We start from the raw sequence: 21920 nt of genomic DNA, 5'->3' as shown, positions 1-21920 counted from the left end.
TGTCGAACAGCCCTTACTGTCAGGAAGTTCCTCCTAATGTTGAGATGGAAACTCTTTTCCTGGAGCTTGCATCCATTGTTCCGAGTCCTGTTCTCTGGAGCAGCAGAAAACAAGCTTGCTCCCTCCTCAATATGACATCCCTTCAAATATTTAAACAGAGCTATCATATCACCTCTTAACCTTCTTTTTTCCAGGCTAAATATCCTCAGCTCCCTAAGTCGTTCCTCATAGGACATGGTTTCCAGACCAACCACAGAGCGGGCTGGATTCATGAGAAAGATTACCAGAAGCCCCCAACTACAAACTCCAGTACAAGGAAGGAGAAGCAGGACAAAGGGGTTGTGTCACTGTAATGTTTAATAATCTTACCTCACTCTGTAAAGGCAGAGGTGGGCAGTGTTGCCACACCAGATGGAAATGGACTGCAGCCTCCATGAGTCCTAGCCAGCATAGTCAATAGCATGGAGTTATAGGCAAGCATGTGTCCAAAGTGGGAGTTACACTCCAGCATATGAAAGGATGGATTTTATCCAACCCAATCTAAAGTAAGACCTGACCAGGGGCATCCCTAATGGATGCAAGGGGTAAGAGGTATCAACCACATTGCGTACCACCACAGAGAGCGGTGAACACCTAGCGAGGTGGTCACTCACTGTCTGTCCCAAGACCCCTGGCCATCCCCCTCCACCAGCTAGACTCCTTCTGTCATCTGACTGCTGTGGCCACTGGTATGGGTAGGGTGTTGCTGTTGCCCAGCAGCCCCTTCCTGGTCTGTCAGCTGGCTAGGCAAGATGCCAGCAGTGGCAGCATTCACAGACTCCTTCCTACTGCCAGCACCTCCCATTCCCTCCTGCACAGCAGCCACACCATATCTAGAAGAGGCTTCCAGGTGGCAGAAGCACCTCACACTATCAGGGGGCGCAGTAGACTACCTTGTTTTTCCTTCACTCCTTATGCCATGTGTTCCCTGCCCCAGAAGTAAACACAGGGCATGGCAATGGTGCCATCTCAGAAAGCCATTCTGCCACCTAGAAGTGCCTTCTCAGCCTGGCAAGACTGCTGGCCAGACAGGAAAGGAAGGCAAAGGTGTCAGCGGCAGGGCCAGCCATGGATTCCTTTCCTTCTGCTCCCTTTTCTGCCCAGCCAGTAGCCCCCGCCAGACCCAGACAGGGATTCCAGGTGGCAGAAGTAACCTACTTCCACCAGGGGCCCCAGCAGACTACCTAGCCCTTTCTTCCCTCCTGCTGAATTGCCCGGCACAAGGCAGTGGCGTGCCAGCCATCTGGGAATGGTGTTCCTCCACTCAGGAACCGGGTCTGGCGAGGCTGCTGGCCAGGCGGTAAAGGAAGGCAATGGCAGCAGCAGCAGCATTGTGCAGTCATGGATTCCTTCTCTTCTCTCTTTTCTGTCTGACCAGAGCTTGGCAGGCAACAGCAGTGGGCAGATGGTGGAGGCACCATGGCTGGTCAGGCAGGAAAGGGAGACAATGGTGTCAGCAGAGAGGCAGCCATGGATTCCTTCTCCTCTCTTTCCTGCCCAGCAAGTAGCCTCCCAGCCAGACCCAGAAGGAGTTGCTAGGTGCCAGCAGTGGGCAGATGCGCTCTGGCTGATGGAGAGGGGCATCTGGGGTGTGTGCCAGGCAACTTGGCTGGTATGGGAAATGCAGAAAGGCAGTCAGGAAGGGGAAGTTGGATGGTGAGCACCCCTCCAGCCTGCTGCCATTTCTCCTTCTCTCACTCTCTCCCATGTTCCATGTTGTCTCCCCTGGTATCGCCACCTGCCTGGGAGCGACAATAAGTTACCACACTAGGATAACACCAACCTTAGTGATGCCACTGGACATGAGAATAGACAACTTTGGCCTTTTAGCTTAAAAAATCTGTATAATGTTTTAAACCCACTAAAAAGACCCCTCACGTGACAACAATGATGCAACTCAGCATAAAGATTCAACACCCACCCAAATGCTTTGCTTCAAAAAGGCATCATGCAACAAGAGTCCACAATGGTGCCAATTTCTTTGAGTCACAGATTAAGTCCAACTTGCAGCATTGTTTTCTCTAACTGCATTTCATGATTCCCCACATTTCTACAAAGACAGCGGAAGTTGTGTGTGTGTGTGCATGTGATTTTCAGTACACTACAAACTATGCTGAACACTGCTATAGCTTCCCCTTGCAGTTTGCAGGAATTGTGATTCTGTGAGGAGACTGAGAATGACCTGTTTGCTACCTTGCCCCAAGAAAACGATAGTTCCCAGCTTTCCATGGAGATATGGAGGATAATAGTTGAATACTTTTTTTTCTTTTTTGGTAGTGCTCTGTCTGGTCATTGTGGGCCTCGTTCTGTTGCTAAGAATTCATAGGCAAGAGAACTGAACGCTGAAGAGACATGTTTGATGGTTACAGCATTAGCCATTTGGCCTGGGCAAAATGGCCCTTCTAGAAGACGAGTCCGTGAAAAGAACCTGAGCTTCCTCCACCAGGGTCATGCCCACAGCCCCCTGAGGCACCATCATCATCGTCCCCATTGAAGTCCTTCCACCACAGAGGGGATTTGGGCAAGGCTGAAATGTAGGCACTTCTGCTTCGGGCTTCCTTTTCCTGTTCCTGAAGGAAAAGGAAAAGAAAACATCATAAAACAGTACTTGGCTATATACTGTATGCATTTGACTACAAGTTGACCTCATGTGTAAGTTGAGGGCAGATTTTGAGGACAAGATTATGGATTTTGATAAGACCTCTGCATAAGTCAAGGGTAAAACCTAGGGGCATGTACCAGAGGACCTTATCACACGGGGAAAATCAGGGGTTTAAATAGCGAATTTCCTGTGCAAAACACGATATCATAATTAAGATTTTCGCACACATTGCTATTAAACAAGCAATAAACAGCAACAAATCATTTTTGAGATTTCCCTGTGAATGATCTGTTGCTGTTTATTGTTTGTTTATTGCCTGTTTAATAGTGACAAAGTGTGAAAATCTCAATTGCAATATCTCATTTTGCATGGGATAATTGCTGTTTAAACCCCCAATTTTGTCCGATTTCCCCTGTGTGATAAGGTCCTATGAATCTATAGGATCAAGGAAGATCATGCCAAAGAATGATAAAATTGCAGAAGGCATGTCGGTGCTCACACTAAAGGCTGGATGGATGAAAGAGTTTCCAACACAGATTAAACTCTTGCCTTTCACTGACGCATGGATAAGTTGACAGGTTTTTCAAATCATTTTTTGACTAAATTTCTAGAGTTATACAGGAATACATACATACTCTCTATGTCAAGTGAATTGCTGAGCAGAGATCAGAAAGGATTTATTTGAAATGAATTGTGTTACTCCTGTTTCATTACACAATTCAAACAATAATTTCAGAATTTGTTAATTTTATTGTCAATACCAGTACTTCCAACAAAAACATTACTTCATTGTTTCTAGGAGCTTTAATTCAATGTGTGTGTGTGTGTAAGCATTAGGTATAAGGGAGACTCAGTTTGTATTGACAATATTTAAGTGATTTAAAACTACACTTAAAAAGATAAAATACCAATAAAAGATTTTAAAAGGGTTTAGTCTAAAAACATCCACCCATTCTTTAAAAACTTTTCACTTTTGAAAACCTGCAAGAATACAAAAGGTCTTATGTATTCTTGTGTAAAAATCAGGGCATGCTCAAGTCTTATTAAACACAATGGTGTAGTAAAATGGTATTCCTTATAGCAATACCAATAGCAAGTATATTTCTATATCACTTATCAGTGCATTAAGCACTCCCTAAGTGGTTTACAATGTGTAAGCGAATTGCCCCCAACAAGCTGGGTAATCATTTTAGCGAACTCAGAAGGATGCAAGGCTGAGTCGACCCTAAGCCCCTGGCTGGAACTGAACTCAACAACCTTGTGGTTTGTGAGTGAATGGCTGCAGTACAGGCATTTAACCACTGTGCCATATAAAATGGCAAAATCAAGATTTGTTTTTAGGAATATATATATATATATATATATATACACACACACACACACACACACACACACACACGTGCACGCACACACACATACACAGTTGGTCCTCGGTATCCACAGACTTCCGAACTGTGGATTCAAGCATCTGCAGATGGCAAGCCTGCATTGGCCCCAATGGTGGCACGACCACACAGCTGCACCACCATTAGGGACAAGAGGACTTCTTACCTGCCTCTGTGCCAAGGGCTCGGAAGACCATAGAATTTACTCTGCCAGAACAAAAACAGTAAACCTGTGGATTGCTGCAGTTGCCAGGGAGATGCCTGCCAGGCTGCTTCTGCACCCGGTTCTCCCACATTTTCGTTAACCACTGGTCAGAGGGAGTTGTCAATCACTTGGGGAGTTGGGCTGGCCAACGACCAAGTAACTGATGGCTCCCTCCAACCAGTGACCACCATTGGGAACAATGTGACTTGAGCATCTGTGGACTTTGGTATCTGCAGGGGGGTCTGGAACGGACCCCCTGAGGATACTGAGGGCCGACTGAATATATATTCCTAACAGCAAATCTTGATTTTGCCATTTTTTATAAGGAACACCATTTTACTACGCTATTGTGGCATAGATGTGGATGGTTGAATCTGTAGATTAAAAGTCTGTGAATATGGAGGGCAGTCTGTAATCGTAAAAATAACATATGGTGCTAGTCAATATCACCTGCAGAAAGAGGATGTTATCCTTTGCAATGGCTTCCATCAGGCTTTTGTCTGGAGAGTGCAAATCTCCATTCACCCAGCCAGATTCTACAGCTGCCTCAGACTTCACGTTTACGGACTGCATGGTCCTCTGTCGATAAAAGAGCAGATAAGCTGTGTCCTTGGGTAAGAAGGAGGTGACATTGCTAACTGACTCAAATGATGAGAAGGAAACTCTGGTGTCATTGAAAAGATACCACTGAATTGCGAGGTCTGGAGGTTTCTCTGAGACAATGCTCCAAGAAGCCTCCTTTGGGTCACGTTTGGTGATGGTGTCCTCGCATTCCCTGGCGTAACAATAGTAATGGCCGCTCTCCGAGGAGACCCCAGAATGTACCACCACGCTGCAAAGATCGTACACCACCGAAGCAAAGCGCTTGCATGATGAAGCATGCCCACCGTTCCTCATGGGATCAGTGTCACACAGTTCTTCGGAGGGTGTCAGAACTGGCAGCTTCAACACCAAGGGGACGGAGATGTTGTCAAGGATCTTCTTTCTCCGCATGACTCTCAGGTCAAAGGAGAACCTCAACAAAGTGAGGATGAGGTAGTGCGGTCCCTCTGTCAGTTCAGCCAGCTTCTCTGCATCCTGAAGGGAGGCACAGTTTTCACAGTGATAACGGTTCTCCGCTGTCAGCATCTCAGGCGATAAGAAATAATTGATCAAATCAGGGACTGATCTGGAAGGCTCAGGACCACAAACCTGCTCCTTCATGGCCAACGTTGAGTCTTCTTTGGGCTTTGCACCAGCAGCATCCCAGTCAGATCCCAAAGGGAAAGTTATCTCTTGTCCTTCTGGTCTCAAAGTTTCAACTGGCAACGTTTTGGAGGAGATTATTCCAGGCACAGTAAACTTCTCCAACCTCCTTGGTGAATCACTCAGCCTAGACTGAGCTTCTGTGATGGGATGAGTGGTCTGTGGGCCCATTTCTTCCACAGGTAAAAATGAGGCACTGCCAACAGGTGTAGGCACATGCTTATCTGCTGGTGGAAATGCCAAGGAAAGGTCTGTGAAGGCCTCTTCCCTGGAAGAGACTTTTAGGCACTTCAGACAACGAATTTTTGTCTTAATTTTGCCTCCAAACATCTTTTCAACTAGAGTCTTGTTCAGAGAATGCAGTTGGTCAGCCTGAGGTGTCAGTGTGGACCCTTTGAGAGTCTGGTAAATTCTTCTTCCCGTTCTCTCTTCTTCATGCAGCCTTTTTGGGAAGTGTGGGGAAAAAGAAAATACACTAAGAAAATTATGACAAAAACCCTCCTGCTAATGCCAGAATGAAGTAATATTTATGTGCATGCAGTTCACTCTCACATGAGATGTTTATAAGTAGTAGGCTGCTGCAGAATTGATGGAGTTTGACACCATATTAACTGTCATGGCTCCATCTTATGAAGTCTTGCATTTGTAGTTTGTTGTAACACCAGAGCTCTCTGACAGAGGTGGTGAAATATCTCGCAAAACTACAAACCCAGAATTCCATAGCATTGAGCTGTAGAAGTTAAGACAGTGTCAAACTGCATTATTTCTGCAGTGTAGATGCAGCCATAGTCTTAGTCAAAATGCACCAACATGCTGTATACATCCAGAATAAATTAATGGCATCACAAAAATAATATTTATTGTTATTATGTCATAATAAATTGCCATTGATAAACAACGAACAAAGACATGTGTGGTAGACTCTGAAGTAAATCCAGTTGTTTACTATCAACCAGAACCAAACCACTGGATCAGTAGATTTTAACAAAGTGTTGACTTTCCAAGTTCCCATTGATTCAATGGGTCTCTTCTTGCCTGGAATAGCAACTGGTTTAGGACTTTGCTGGTGTTGTTTCAATAGACTAAAATGTGTGCTCGACCAGACAGGAATTTGTAGGTTCAGAAATTCTGCTCCTCTCTTCCAAGACAGAGATTAACTTACCGATCAAGTAGGTACTTCAAGTATTCGGAACAGTCTTGTTGTGCTCCCCTTGTGAACCAGGGAGGCCATGATGCCAAGAAAAAGCTTTCAGGTGAGATGGCAGGCCGCTGGTAGAGATGGGGGAAAATATTTTTATATACAGGATATAGAAAGCTGCCTTATATTTATACTCAGAAGATTTGTTATTTATCTTTCAAATGCCAGGGAAACTGTGTCCTCTTTTGTTTTTTGTGGGTTTTTTGGGCTATGTGGCCATGTTCTAGAAGATTTTCTTCCTGACGTTTTGCCAGCATCTGTGGATGGCATCTTCAGAGAATGTTTGCCTAGAAAAAGTGGGTGTGTAAAATAATAGTATTTTATGCCCAGGATAGTTTGTGGCATGTTCTGCCACTGTTTGAAAACATTGAAATTCTGGACCATGCCAACCACTACCATGTCAGGATGCACAGGGAAGCCATTGAAATCCACAAACATCTGGACAATTTCAACCGGAAAGAAGAAACTGTGAAAGTGAACAAAATTTGGCTACCAGTCCTGAAGAATAGCAAAATAAGGACTCAGCAAATGCAAATGGGAAACCATTCAGAGTCAGGGGCTTTCCCAGCAGATAATGATCACCAATTAGCAGACACTAGTCCTCTTTTGCATTAGCCTCTCAGCCTGAGGCTGGCCATCAGCAACAGAACAATACACATGCAAATCACTCCTGCATTCTCAGGCTCACACAGTATATATACACCCAACTTTTTCCAGGCAAGCAGTCTCTGAAGATGCCAGCCACAGATGCTGGTGAAACGTCAGGAAGAAAATCTTCTAGAACATGGCCACATAGCCCAAAAAACCCACAAAAAACTATGGATGCCAGCCATGAAAGCCTTTGACTTTACATGTGTCCTCTTTTCTTGTGCATTTAAGTTAGATAATGTTAGATAAGTTAGCTAAAATGAGGATGCTCGCTGGTGTTAGGGACACAGGACCCCTGTGGAAAGTGGGGAGAAATGCAAATAAAAATCCACTTTTTTTTCTACCCAAGATAACACCTCTCTAGAAATTGCTACTTCCTCGAGTGCAACTCTATGGTCAACGTCCGCCAAATGTTAACCATAGAATCATGATGGAGGATCTACAAGTGCCTAGAGAAGTGTTCACTCTAGGAATCTCTAGGTCCTTCAGCACAACTCTATGGTCAAGCTCTGGTAGATGTTGACCACAGAGTTGCGCTGAAGGACCTAGAGATTCCTAGAGATAACATATTAATCAAATCCACAAATAATCAGATCTGCAAAAGTCAAAGCCACAACTGTGGAGGGCTGACTCTATTGATATTTAAGCTGCTCTAAGAGCTTTTTTCAGCTGAAGAGTAGGGCATATAAATGCTACTCATAAATAACTAAAAAATAACTGGATATATCTGGAACAGTCAGCAAGCATTACAGAAGGGCTAGAATTATTCATACACTTATTGAAATTACCTGACTGTGCTCTAGAAAGGCAAACAACCACTGAAGCTTCGCCATCAAGGGCTGGGAATTGTTCTCTGCTAAATTCATCACGGAATGCCTGAAGCTTGAAAGGAAAATTTTTAAACATTAAAAGTAATTGGTAAACCTACTGAGTTATTGGAGTTCAAAGGAGCCTCAATCCATCAAAACCATGAATAGGAGCTTTACTTTCAAGTGTACGGTGACTATGTCCAAGCCAAAATGTACAAGCTGCCATTACTATTTTCCAACCCTCTTACTGGAAAACAATGACAGATTGAACTTAAACTTTAACTTTAACAATTGATTGACAGTTGTTCACTATTAGACCAGTAACCAGTGTCAGTTGCTTCTTTTTAATCACTTTATTTTACAAGAAATGCCATTAAAAAAAATCCTTCAGTTAATATAAGTTGAACCAAAACAACTTGCTTGAAAAGAGCACTTATCATTTACCTTAGTGGCCACTGAATCTAAATGGCATTTTACTACCGTACTTAATTTTCTGATTTAGTCCTATATTGTTGCAGTCCTAAACTCCAATATACAGGTTACCAATTTGTCAATATCATTTGTAAAATTTTATTGAAAGATGTAAATCATATAACACCCAATAACTTTGGGTTGTTAATGTTAGAAAATATTAAATATGATTGATAAAGCTTTCTAATACAGGAAATAATGTTCCACGGTACTATTATAAGCAGAATTCAATCTTTTTTTGTTTGTTAATAAAACACGAATGCAAAAATAAAAAGCTGGTTTAAGCCAAAAATGTTTTAAACAAAGTAAAAAACATGGTTTGAGGGTGATTTTTTAAAAGCCCTCCCCCCCCCAGCCCTGGGTTTTACTGGCAAGGGAAGATTTACCTGCTCTGGAGATTCAAAACTATGTATATTCTGTGGCATTACAGCCAAGTTCCATCAGCAAATATGATATATGTAATAAATACAGAAACAACTAAACCTATTGTTTAAAGTTTGGGAAACAAAAGCAGAAAGGAAGGTATAAAACCTACTCTGAGGCCATGAAGAGTGCTTGGATGATGCTGTTCATATAGCAGGTGTTCCCCAAGTTGATCAATCCTATTTTCCCTGTTTCAGATTTGGAAGCCAGACGAGGGTAAAAACAGGCTAATTCGTTCTTCTGTGAGGTCCAAGCATTTTGTCCAAGCAAGTGTTTTATCCGGTCTTCATTTGGAATTGGAAGAGCCTTTGGAGAATAAAGTAAGCAAAAATAAAAATAAAAATACAATTAGTCTGTGGAGTCACATCAAGTATTTTTTATTTTTGTCTGTTATCAGGCCATTTTAACAACTTGTATTCATCTTGCCAAGACTGCAAATGCAGAACATTTCAGGTCCTTTTTGCCAAATTTATAATTTTCCAACTTGGGAAAGTTACTTCTTAGATGACAGTTCCCAGAAATCTTTCAACCAGGAACTATCATCCAAAACAAACAAACAAATCACTTTCTCAAACTCTCCCTTGTACACTGCTAATACCTTATTCTGCTTTTTATAGGATCTGGACTGGATGGCCCTAGTGGTCTGTTCCAACTCTATGATTCTATGGTACCCATTTATCAATTATATCAATCACAACAGTTATTCTCTGTCACACCATGCCCTAACGTTCTTCTTAATTTGGAGAGAGAGATGCAATTACTGTATTTTGAAAGTAAAAAACAAAGTGCTTTTTGGGTCACCTTTTACTGTATGTGGAATTACTGTTGAAATATTTGGTCATTTCCTCCCACTTTGTAGACTAAACGTCTCAGCAGAAGTATTTCCAAAACCACAACCAAATAAAAACACATGACAAGACAGCTTCAGAGAGCAACCTCTCACCTCTTCCGTGCACCTAGTCTACAGTAAATATGGACAACCTCCTGTTGATGATGGGCCACACCATATATCTCCCTCTACTCAACTCACTGGAGGTCACACAACTATTGGGGTTCTTGCTTCTGCTATAGAAGCCACTGAATTTTCCCCCCCAGCAGCAGCACTCAATGGGGCTGGATAGGGGCTGCTGCCACACTGCAGAAATAAAGCAGTTTAACACCACTTCAACTTAGTATCATAGAATTGTAGAGTTGGAAGAGACCCCAAAGGCCATCCCATCCAACCCCATAACATGCAGGAATACACAATCAAAGCACCCCAACCAGACCCTGGTTTGAAAACCTCCAATGAAGGAGACTCCACCTCCTTCTGAGGGAGTGTGATCCACTCTTGCTCATTGGTTTCCTGCTTGTGCATGGCTGCAAACTACACATCAATGTGCATTTCGATTGCACAACATCACAATCCTGTTATGAGAATTGGTGCAGCTGCCTTGGGTCCCATGCTGGGAGAAAGTCAACCTATCTGCGTAAATCCCACTGACTCAGTGGATCTGGATTCCAGCCTATTTTTAGTTGTTCATAGTAAAGAGTCCACCTTATTTCAGTTTAACACTTCTAATTCACACACACACACCGACTGTTTGTGGTACGCAGACCAAAAAGGAAGTGTTTACTTTGATTGCCTCCACGACAGGTTCGTAGAGGTCTGGGAATCCCGAGAAACGGAAGAACATGCAGTGGATGAGCTCAGCCAGCTGTTCCAAGCAGCTTGCCGCAGAATTGGAGTTTTCCTTGTTGAGGGCGGCCACCACTCTGGGAATGTGCGGGAGAAGCTGGAAAAGGGGACAGAGCAAAACCAAGTCTTAAAACAAGCAACCAGAACCACCTGCAGTGCCCAAGATAAACTTGAGACCTAGCTCCTTAAGGTTTAAAACATGGTTTAATTTTGTTTCTTCCTTGTGGGCTGGTCAGTCATCAGAATGGGAGGCATTCCACTTCTTCTTTCCGCAATAAATAGCTGGGAGAGATTAGCATTTATTGGTTGGAGATCTATTATGATTGATCAGCCAATTTGTAAATATTTTGTTTTGTCAGTTATAAAATTGGCTTCTACACTGAAATACAGAAAAACTGTCTTGGGTCAGGAATACAGACACAGCACTTGACTTTATAAGTTCTATCGATCTATTATTTATTTGTTTGTTTATGGGATTTATATCCTCCCATTCCCCCAAAATAGGATTCAAGGTGGCTTACCATAATTAAAAAAAGATAAAACGGTAACATTAATTATAAAAGTTAAAAAAATAATTAAATAATACCAGTATCAAAACATACATTACAAATGGCATAGTTAAAACCATTTGTAAAAATAAAAACCATTAAAGCATATTTTCTAGTGATATATAGCCCAGTTAATTTCCTGTTATTATTTAATATTTACTTATTAAATCTACTGATCAGCTCTCAGACCTCCAAGGCTTCCATGGGAATGCACAAGAGATTAAAAAAACATTATTTCACAATAGATTAAAATGCTTGTAAGAAACAGATTTTTAAAAAATCAACATTCTCTGAGAACAAATTGATGCATCACCAAAAGCTAACCTCAAGACTGGTTCCAAGAACAAATTAATAAGACAGGCTGCTACCACTCTGCAAAATTAATGCAGTTTGGTTCCACTTTAACTGCCATGGCTCCATCCTATGGAATCCTGGGATTTGTAGTTTGTTGTGGCACTACAGTGCTCTGACAGAGGAGGCTAACTATCACACAAATTGACAAATCCCAGAATGTCATCGCATTGAGCCAGGGCAGTCAAAGCGGTGTCAAACTGCATTAATTATGTGGTACAGATGCAGCCATAGTCTTGGAAGCTCAGTAGGGATGTAGTCAATCTGACTAACTTTGGGAGGAAGTTCCATAACTGAGGTGACCCTACCAAGAAAGCCCTGTCACAGGTTTTCATTAATCTTGCCTCTTGAGGATGTAGGACACACAAGAGGACCTCCCTGAGTAGAGATCCTCAGGGAGGTTCATTAGATGCCCTTGTCCTAAGCCATTTAGACCTTCATGAATCAAAACCAGGACCTTCAACAGAAGCAATGGAAGCCAGTACAGTTGGCTCAAGACCATAATACACTGGTACCCCGGGATACGAATGCGCCGCCTTACGAAATTTCCGGGTTACGAAAAAAATCCATTCAAAAAAATTGTTCCGGGTTACGAAGGTTATTTTGGGTTACGAAAATTTTTTTGGTGCTTTTCGGCGCTATTTCACACGAAATCGCGGCTTTTCCCCATTAGCGCCTATGGCTTTTTCGGCTTACGAAGTATTCCGGGTTACGAAAGCGGCGGCAGAACGAATTAATTTCGTAACCCGGGGTACCCCTGTAAGTGTTCTCTAAAGCGCATAACAGATCACACCCTGACCGCCACACTGTGCATCGCTATAAGCATTAGACTTTTTAAGCTATATGTGCATTCTACTGCCTCCACCCCACCCCCCAAAAAAGCTGGGATGCAATGAACTCAGCTATAATTTATTATTTTAATGTATCTTTGGTTTTTAAAGTAAATTTCTAGCACTATTGTGCAGGAGTCAGCACTGAGGATTCTGAAAGCTGTAGTCCAAAAAAGCAATGTTTCAAAGCTTTGGGCCCTCCAGATGTTGGTGGAGTCCAACTCTCCTTGGCTCCAGACACCATGAACAATAGTCCTCAGGGATGATGGGTCATGCCATATTTCTGTTGTAGATAATTAAACACTTGACTGTTGAACAAGACCCTACCTCCTTACCAAGTGAAATGCTTCATGGGAATGCTGGAAGCTGAGGAGCATGTAACGTAGAATAGAAAGTGCTCCCTCCCTCAGGATAGGATATAACAGCTTGGAAAACACCTAGAGTATGAAGAAGTAGGGATGAAAAAAGAGATTTATCAACAGTGTTGATTTAAGGGACACAGCCATGTTAGTGTGTAGTGTGCAAGGAGATCCAACAGTAATCCCAAAGCCGAACTGGAGATGCATTTCATACTAATGCAAATGCAAACTGACTGCAAATTCTCAGTGGAAAAGGATTTTTAGATTTGATATTTTTCTGAATTCAGCTATTCCTGGGATGTCTCACAATTGCGTTTGGATTGCCTTCCATTTGCATGCGATGTCATTTGAAAATTGTTTGCAAAATGACATGAAATACCTTGGATGACACCGGATTAACCTTTGGTTAACCTTCCAATTTCCCCGTGTGATGAAGTCCATAGCCGGGCTTCTTCTGCAGACTTGGATTTTGGTCAGTCTACAGTACTGAGAAAGCTTCACTCTCTGGAGAAGAGGCATTTGTCAAGAATGCTTTCTTTTGCATACCTTAGCAGGCTGTAAATATTATAGTGAAAACAAAGAATAAACCACTCCTGACTGAAATCAGTCTACTCTCAGTCTAAGGGGGGAGGCAGTGTTGTTTACTGTGATAAATACTGGACCAGCCAGTGACTGTCTCTCAGCCTAATTCACTTCACAGGGTTGTTGTGAGACAGGTTAAGGAGAAGGACTGTGGCTGCATCCACACTGCAGAAATAATCCAGGTTGACACCACTAACTGTGCCATGGCTCAATGCTTTGGAATTCTGGGATTTGTTGTTTATTGTAGAACCAGAGCTCTCTGGCAAAGAAGGTTAAATGTCTCAGAAAGCTATAATTCTCAGAATTCGGTAGCAATGAGCCAAGGCAGTTAGTGGTGTCAACTTGGATCATTCCTACATTGCGGATTCAGCCTATGCAGATCTCCTTGCACTCACCAATGGAAAATAATGGCATAAATCTAAAAGGTAAATAACATTATTTTGGATTTAAGCCATTCAAGACTTTATGAATTAAAAACTCGATTCTGCAGGTATCAGAGCCCTGACTATTGCCTTAAATACACAGACTAGAAATGAAACAATGTTTCTGTGACTTCCACGTGGATTTTCAAGGAATGGAGAAAACTTTCCTGCCAATTATGACAGCTTTGAAAGTCACTTTGGGGAACTACAACTCCCAGAATCCCACTGTAAGCATTCCATGCCAATTGGGGAATTCTGAGAGCTCCTAAGCTCTGCCTGTGATAAATCAAGGTGTAAATACAGTAATCATGCCTACATACAGACCCTTTCAATTTTGGAAAGTGTGACTTCTATCAAGATGCTGAACTTCTTCACCGCAGCCAACCCCTTGAGCAAAGCAATGATCCACTTGTCTATATTCTTCCCCAGAGGCCACGAGACCCATTCAATCATCCTGCAAAGAAAAAAAGATGGGTGAATACCTGTTAAAACAAAGTCACAAAATGGGAAAATGTTCATCTTTTTAAACTATAGCGCCAAACTTCAGTGGCAGTTGATGACTTCCATGGGTGGGACCAATAAATGCACTGCAGATTGTTTTCTGAACTGTAAATGAGTTTTCCAGGGTGCTGAAACCTCCCACCATGCCAATAAGTTCAAGACATTGGATATCTCCTTTAATGTCTGGGTTTAAACCTGGCATGAATTCCCTCTTCCACTGACATAGATGGCAAAGCATTCTGGTGTCCATACTGGCTGGGAAAATCTGGGCATTGCAGCTCCAAAAAGGAATGTTTCTATGTTTCTATGCTCTTAATTCAGGTCCTTCCAAATGACATGGGGACTCAGCAGGGCAAAAATACTTAAAAAGTAGTTTGCTACTTTTATATACCCATGAACATCATCAGATGGCCAACACAAAAATCAGATTGACTATGTAATTTGAAGCAGAAGATGAAGAAGCTCTATTCTCGTGGCAAAAACCAGATCAGGAGCTGATTGTGGCACAGACCATGAATTACTTATTACAAAAATCAGAGTAATACTGAAGAAGAAAAAACAAAAAAGGGCAGGAGGAGGAGAGGAAGACTGCATGCCAGACTGCAGAAGCCCTGCCATCAGGGCGTGCAGGAACTAAGCAGCAAAGTGGAAGATAGGGGTTCTTGGAGGTGTCTTATCCACAGAGTTAAGGTCAACTCGAGGGGTTGTAACAGCAGCAAACAAGAGAAAGCCCTGGGTTGCTACTGCAGCAGTGCCAATTTACAAAAGCTGGTGTGGGTTTTGTTTGTTTTTAGTTTTTATAGCTATTTTAAAAACACAGTTAAAAACAAATGGATAACTTCAATGCCATCTAAGGCCATCTAAGGCACGTGCCCATTCCTCCCCACTCACGGGCCATTCCTGACCCATAGTTGCCTCCCCAGGGACAGCTATTGGTCAGGAAGGGTCCAGGGGGAGGAGGACCGAGTATGTGCCCACTCCTCCTCCTCCCAATTGAACTTTCCTACCCCTAGCAGTCACTCAGAGACAGCTGGAGGCCGGGGAGAGGGTGGGGGGAGAAGTCTCGTCCCAGATGTCCCGCCTCCAGAGAGCAGAAGCCCACCTCTTGGGGGGTCAAAGTCCTGCCCCTGGCAAGCCCGGTGGCCAGAAGCCTCACCCCTGGCACGCGTACTGAAAAAGATTCACCATCACTGACCTAAGGCATTTGAAAACTTCTCAAGGGTTTGCTCCTTAACCTCTGATGTGGGTGCTCAGAGAGACACTGGTACCACAACATGTTCCTAGCAAGTGTTCCTCTTCCAGGACTGGACCTACCAGCTGGTAAGGAGATGCAACCAATGCCAACTAGTGTTTTTTTAAAACAACACTAATTGTACTTCAAACCCAGGCGTGGGCAAAACACAGCCCATGATCCACCATCCTGCATGCAATGCCTTCCTAAACAAAAAAGGAGGATCACACCCCTGGAAGCCTCCAAGAACAGTGATTCTCCTTTAAAACAAGGTGTCTCCTCTCTCACACCTTGTTTTGACCAAAAGTAAAGAGATCAGGAAACTAGTAGCTGTTCTGCCCATTATGCCCTTTCCTGGAGGATCTAAAGATGGTAGTGCACATGTCATTTTATTTTGTTGTCTGCTATATTTTATTCTTTGAATGTTAAAGTGCATTAATATGTATTATGTTTGCTAATGTCTGCTAATTCGTGATCAATTATCTGCTGGGAAAGCCCCTGACTCTGAATGGTTTCCCATTTGCATTTGCTGAGTCCTTAGTTTGCTATTCTTCAGGACTGGTAGCCAAATTTTGTTCACTTTAAGGGTTTCTTCTTTCTGGTTGAAATTATCCAGATGTTTGTGGATCTCAATGGCTTCCCTGTGCATCCTGATATGGTAGTGGTTGATATGGTCCAAAATTTCAGTGTTTTCAAACAGTATTTTATGCCCAGGATGGTTTGTGGCATGTTCTGCTACTGCTGTTTTTTCTGGCTGGCCCAGTCTGCAGTGTCTCTCGTGTTCCTTGATTCTTGTTTGCACACTGTGTTTGGTGGTCCCTATGCAGATGGGAAACCACTCAGAGTCAGGGGCTTTCCCAGCAGATAATGATCACCAATTAGCAGACATTAATTCTCTTTTACATTAGCCTCCCAGCCTGAGGCCGGCCATCAGCACAGAACAATGCACATGCAAATCACTCCTGCATTCCCAGGTTCACACAGTATATATACATCCAACTTTTTCCAGGCAAAGCATTCTCTTAAGATGCCAGCCACAGGTGTTGGCGAAACGTCAGGAAGAAACTCTTCTAGAACATGGCCACATAGCCCAAAAAATCCACAAAAAACTATGGATGCCGGCCATAAAAGCTTTCCACTTCACAATGTTATTATAGCTTCCAACTGTCATGATTTGGCACGGAGAATTCCGCTTCATCCCCTGTCATCACATTTTTAGCTGCTTTTAAAATGTCCTGGCTTCTTGCTCTTTTCCCTACTTTCTCGCATTGTCCTCAGCATACTACAATTGTTCCAAATTCAGTTCAAAATGCAAAAGGAGTTTGCACTCAATTAACTCAGAAGAAAAGAAAATTGGAATCTGGTCCTTCCCAGAAGGCTGAGGAAAAACCAAACTGCTGAAGCATCTGCTGGCTTGTGTGTTCTTCCTCATTAATAGTACTTTGTTATCTTGATCATACTTGAATGTTACTTGACCAGATGTGTCCCAGTTTTCATATGTTAAATCTCTGCACCTGTGCAGACCACCTTTGGAAACTTCTTGAGCTGCAAATCACAGGATTCCATAAGATGCAGCCATAACAGTTGAAGTGGCATCAAAGTGCTATGACTGTATTGAGTGAAAGAAACCTGAATGGGATATCCAGAACAACAAAGAAGAGGAGAAAACATCTGGGGCTGACTGAAATGAAATGAATAATTAACTACAAACAACTGAAACCTTTTGGAATGAAATACTCTTTCTTCGTGAGCTATTGAATATATATATATTGAATATATATTTCTTCGTGAGCTATTGAATATATATATATATATATATATATATATATATATATATATATAATATTTATATATATAAAGCAAACAAAGGAGAAGAGAGTTGAGAATAATACATACAACCCTCAAAGCGGATGAAACAAATCACAAATAGCCTTAAAATCTGTAAAATATGCTAACAAACCATGTGAAGCCATAATGAAAAAGCATGCTTCAAAGAGCTCACAAAGCGCCTGCCACAATGATAAAACAGCTCTCAAAACTGAGCAGTCAGTATATCAAAAGACTTGCATGCAAAGCAAAGTAGACAAAAAATAGGACTTGCCTTAATCAAGTACAAAAAATGGCAACAAAGCCAACAAGAAGACTGAGGCTGCGTCTGCACTGCAGATATAACCCAATTTGACACCATTTTAACTGCCATGGCTCAATGCTATGGAATTCTGAAGATTGTAATTTGTTGCAGCACCAGGGCTCTCAACATCTCACAAAACTACAAATCCCAGAATTCCATAGGACTGAGAATTCCATAGCACTGAGCCATGGCAGTTAAAGTGGTGTCAAACTGGGTTATATCTGCAGTGCAGACACAGCCTGAGCTGAGAGATGGAATGAAGCAGGTAAGAAATACAGCATGTCTGTGTACCCAGAGCTGGTGGCAGCCCTGGCAGTGGGGCAATGAATCTGCTCTAGGTTTTGGGTTGAACATTAAATTATCTATTTAAGGTGCTGGACCTATTTGGTGACATGGTGCAGCATCTTAGATAGTTCCTTTAAAGTTTGAACTAGAACCCAGGACAGAGTAAGGTTTGAATTAAACCCCAGACAAACCAGCCACCACAGTGTCTCCATCTCTCAGTCTTGGTTTCTCTCTCTCATAGCTGCCTTATATGAGTATTTAATGCTTTCACATCTCTACATTGTTCTAATTCACTACCACTTTACTTTGGTTTTTATGTGTTGCATGGTTTTATGCCCCTCTTGCTGCCTGTTTTATTACATACTGCTGTTCTACTGTTCACTGTTTAACATTTTTCCCATCTATCTTTACAGTGCCTTAAAGAGCTCAGGCAGTCTAAAAGTGCAATAAATGAAGCATTGTTTCAATCAGTAACTTAATTAACTAATTAATTAAAATATTTTCTTGTCTCCTGTCCAGACCCAGTCCCTCAAGGCCGTTTACAGACATATTAAACCTAAAAATCATTCTTGGTCAAGAGTATTTTGTTGTTGTTGTGGGCCTTCAAGTCATTTTTGGCAAATCTTTCACAAGGTTTTCTTGGCAAGAGTTGTTCAGAGGGGGTTTGCCTTTGCCTTGGTCTGAGGCTGACAGTGTGTGATTTGCACTAGGTCACCCACTGGGTTTCCATGGCTAAGAGGGATTTGAACCCTGGTCTCTCAGAGTCCTAGTCCTATACCCAAATCTTTATACCACACTGGCTCTAAGATTGCTGCTTGCTTTTGCTTATGTCTCTCTTGCCAATTTGCAAATAAAGCAACAGAATGTCTGGTGAGGATGTGGGAGAGAGCATTATACAGGGCTTAATTTCTTATCTGTGGCAGCAGATTTTAATGGCTGTGTGCACTGATTCTTCTTATTGGGTTTTAAAGATGATTTACACCTTTGTAACAGATTTTTTTTAAAAAAAATAAACCTTTTATTGTAGGATTTGTATAGATGCTAACATACAGCAAAGTCACTTGCATCAATACTTGAAGGCACACCACCCGCAACAAAGCTGCCATGGATCATATGCAAGAAGAAAGACGGGATATAGATTAAATATATAAAATAAGTTTTCTAGTTACTTTATAAAGTCTTCCTGACGAGGATTTTTTTTTTAGGTTTTATACCATTCTCTAAACGTTTTGAAAGTTTTGTAAGGAACACCAAAGTGAACAAGGCAGCAAGCTACTTTTTAAAACAGAGTACATAAAAGTAAGGGCAACAGATTCCTTTCCAAATGCTATAATGAGACAAAGGAACAATTATTTTTAAAAGTGCCTTTCTGGGCTCCACTCAGTTGTAGCTGAGCTTACATTGACCCTCACTATTAGGCAATGTTGCTTAGGGTTGATGGAAACTGCTGTCTAGGAACAACTACTGCATAGGTAGGAATCATGCAGACCTCCAGGTGTTGTTGGACTGTGGCCTGTTACAGACAGCCAAAATAAAGCTGCTTCGAGTCACAGTGGAGGTATGGTGTTTCAATGATGCATGCGTCCTAAGAGTCCAGAAGCCACACCAAAGCCACACTCCTGGAGGTCTGCATGATTCCTACCTATGCAGTAGTTGTTCCTAGATTGCCGTTGGATTATACTTCCAATTTCCCTTGTCTGATAAACTCCTGTGGCTGCTTGTTACTTTCTTCTGTCTTGTTCTGACTGTTGGAAAACAGTGCTTTCTCCAAGAACAGAAGTTCTGTCTGGGGCAATAGCAGTGCCAGGATGGGTGCCCTATATCAGCACATTCAACCCAGGAGATGTGTGTCTGTAAAGATCACAGCCTTTTGCTAGGCCAATTGGTTTTAAAAGTCCCCTCCAGAGCATCTGCTCATCCATCCCTTTCTTGCTGTTGTTGATAACTGCCTTCCAGTTGATCTCGACTCATGCAACCCTACGGATGAGACATCTCTCAGACCCACTGTCCTCCACTGCTCTGCTTAATTCCTCCAACCCCATAAAATCTGTGACCTCCTTAATAAAAGCCATCCATATGGCATGTGGCCTTCCTCTCTTCCTACTTCCCTCCACCTTCCCAGCATTATTGTCTTTTCCAAGGTGTCCTTCCTTCTCATGGTGTGTTCGAAGTACAACAGCTTCAGTTTATCTTGGCTTCCAGGGAGGTTTGCAGCTTGATCTGCTCTAGGACCCATTTGTTTGTCATTTTGGCTGTCCATGGATCCTCAGCACTCTTCTCCAGCACCACATCCCAAATGAATGGATTTTCTTCCTATCACCTTTCGTAACTGTCCAGCTCTCACATCCATGCATGATAATAGGGGAAACAATGGCTTGTACAGTATTCCCATCCCTTGGGCGAGCCTAATTGCATTTCATAGGGTCTGCTTAATGTCTCTATGCCCTATCAGAGGGCAAGTGTTTTACAAAGGGTTTAAAAGAAGCAATTGCTCTTCCAAGAGCTATTTATAGAAACTTGTGGCCTCTTAATAGAAGCACTGCTGCCAGTTAATAGCTCCTACCATTAGTTCCCCAGGACAAAGAAGAAAAAGGATCCAAAGAAGCAAGTTTGGAAAGGTACATATCTGTGCTTTCCCTTAACAACAACAAAACCTTTTATCTGAAGTGTGTGTGTGCACCTTCAGGTCACCCGTTGATTTATGGCAACCCCATGCATTTTTCATAGAGTTTTCTTAGGCAAGGAATATTCAGAGGTAGTTTTACCAGTTCCTTCCTCTGAAATATAGCCTACAGCACTTGAGTATTTATTAAAGGTTTCCCATCCATGTACCCACCAGGGCTAACCATGCTTAGCTTCCAAGAGCATACAGGATCTGGTGCCTTGAGGGTATATTTAGGCATTGGACACAGGAAAACAAAGACCTGAACGTTTGCAGAAATGGGGTTTGGAGGAAGAGAATGTTCCATCCTGGATGATAGTTTAAGAGGTGATATGATAGCCCTGTTTAAATACTTAAGGGGATGTCATATTGAGGAGGGAGCTAACTTGTTTTCTGCTGCTCCAGAGAACATGACCCAGAACAATGGATGCAAGCTGCAGGAAAAGAGATTCCATCTCAACATTAGGAGAAACAGCACCAAACTATAGATCACATGTTCTCCAACATTTTACAGATGAAAACCAGGGCCCCATTCACACTAATCTAGGATGAATCTGTGTTGAATTCTGGGTGTTCTCACATGTCCTAAATACACTTGATGCACTTTGGGAGTGGGGGGGGTTCCACCCTGGACTCGGAGGGAGAGAAGAACCAGCAGTATCTGTTGGACTCGATCCCATTTCCCACTGCCATTCCCTTCTCCTTCTGTGTCATGACTTTTTTAGAATGTGAAACTGAGGGTAGGGAACTGTCAAATTAGCAATCTGTAAACCACTCTGAGAGCATTTGTGGCTAAATAAATAAATAAATTCCTAGCATGGAGAACGGGTTATGTTATATACGCCTAACATGCAGCTGTTAAAAGATATGGAGGATCTGAGGCTGAAGAGGTGGCAACCCTAACTCAGCACAACAAAACTAGTGGAGGACACAGAGATTCATAACTGGACGTTCCACAAGCACTTACAGCTTTGATAAAGGAATCTGACAGTTTTGTTCCCATAGCAGTCAATCTTTTAAAAACCGCAAACTCTCCCTGTTTACCATCTATACTCGACTATAAGTTGACCTCATGTATAAGTCCAGGGCAGGTTTTGGGTCCAATTTATGGATTTTAATATGACCTGTGGATAAGTTGAGGGTAAAACCTAGAGGTAGGTAACAAAGAATCTGAAGGATGAAGCAAAGGAAAATGATGCCAAAGAACTTACAGAATTCCAGCAGGTGTAAATATTTGAGCTCACCCTAAAGGATGGATGGATGGATGGATGGATGGATGGATGGATGGATGGATGGATGGATGGATGGATGGATG

The 21920-nt window shown here is 42.4% G+C and overlaps 1 protein-coding gene across 2 annotated transcripts in view; it reads right to left on the bottom strand.

Annotated features, from left to right (window-relative positions):
• Positions 1 to 349: 349 nt before the first annotated feature.
• The window catches only part of USP35 (ubiquitin specific peptidase 35), a 40226-nt gene continuing 18655 nt past the window's right edge, over positions 350 to 21920 (bottom strand). For both annotated transcript variants that reach the window (XM_042461136.1, XM_042461137.1), the window contains exons 4-11: positions 14120 to 14249; positions 12768 to 12869; positions 10642 to 10800; positions 9138 to 9331; positions 8111 to 8204; positions 6639 to 6745; positions 4682 to 5918; positions 350 to 2609 (exon numbers count right to left, since the gene is read on the bottom strand). In XM_042461136.1, coding sequence (XP_042317070.1) covers positions 2442 to 2609; positions 4682 to 5918; positions 6639 to 6745; positions 8111 to 8204; positions 9138 to 9331; positions 10642 to 10800; positions 12768 to 12869; positions 14120 to 14249 — 2191 coding nt within the window. In that variant the 3' untranslated portion in view covers positions 350 to 2441. The remainder of the gene's footprint in view (positions 2610 to 4681; positions 5919 to 6638; positions 6746 to 8110; positions 8205 to 9137; positions 9332 to 10641; positions 10801 to 12767; positions 12870 to 14119; positions 14250 to 21920) is intronic.

The sequence above is a fragment of the Sceloporus undulatus genome, chromosome 3 (assembly GCF_019175285.1).
Source record: "Sceloporus undulatus isolate JIND9_A2432 ecotype Alabama chromosome 3, SceUnd_v1.1, whole genome shotgun sequence".
NCBI lineage: Eukaryota > Metazoa > Chordata > Lepidosauria > Squamata > Phrynosomatidae > Sceloporus > Sceloporus undulatus.
This window is presented reverse-complemented; position numbering and strand designations above follow the sequence as displayed.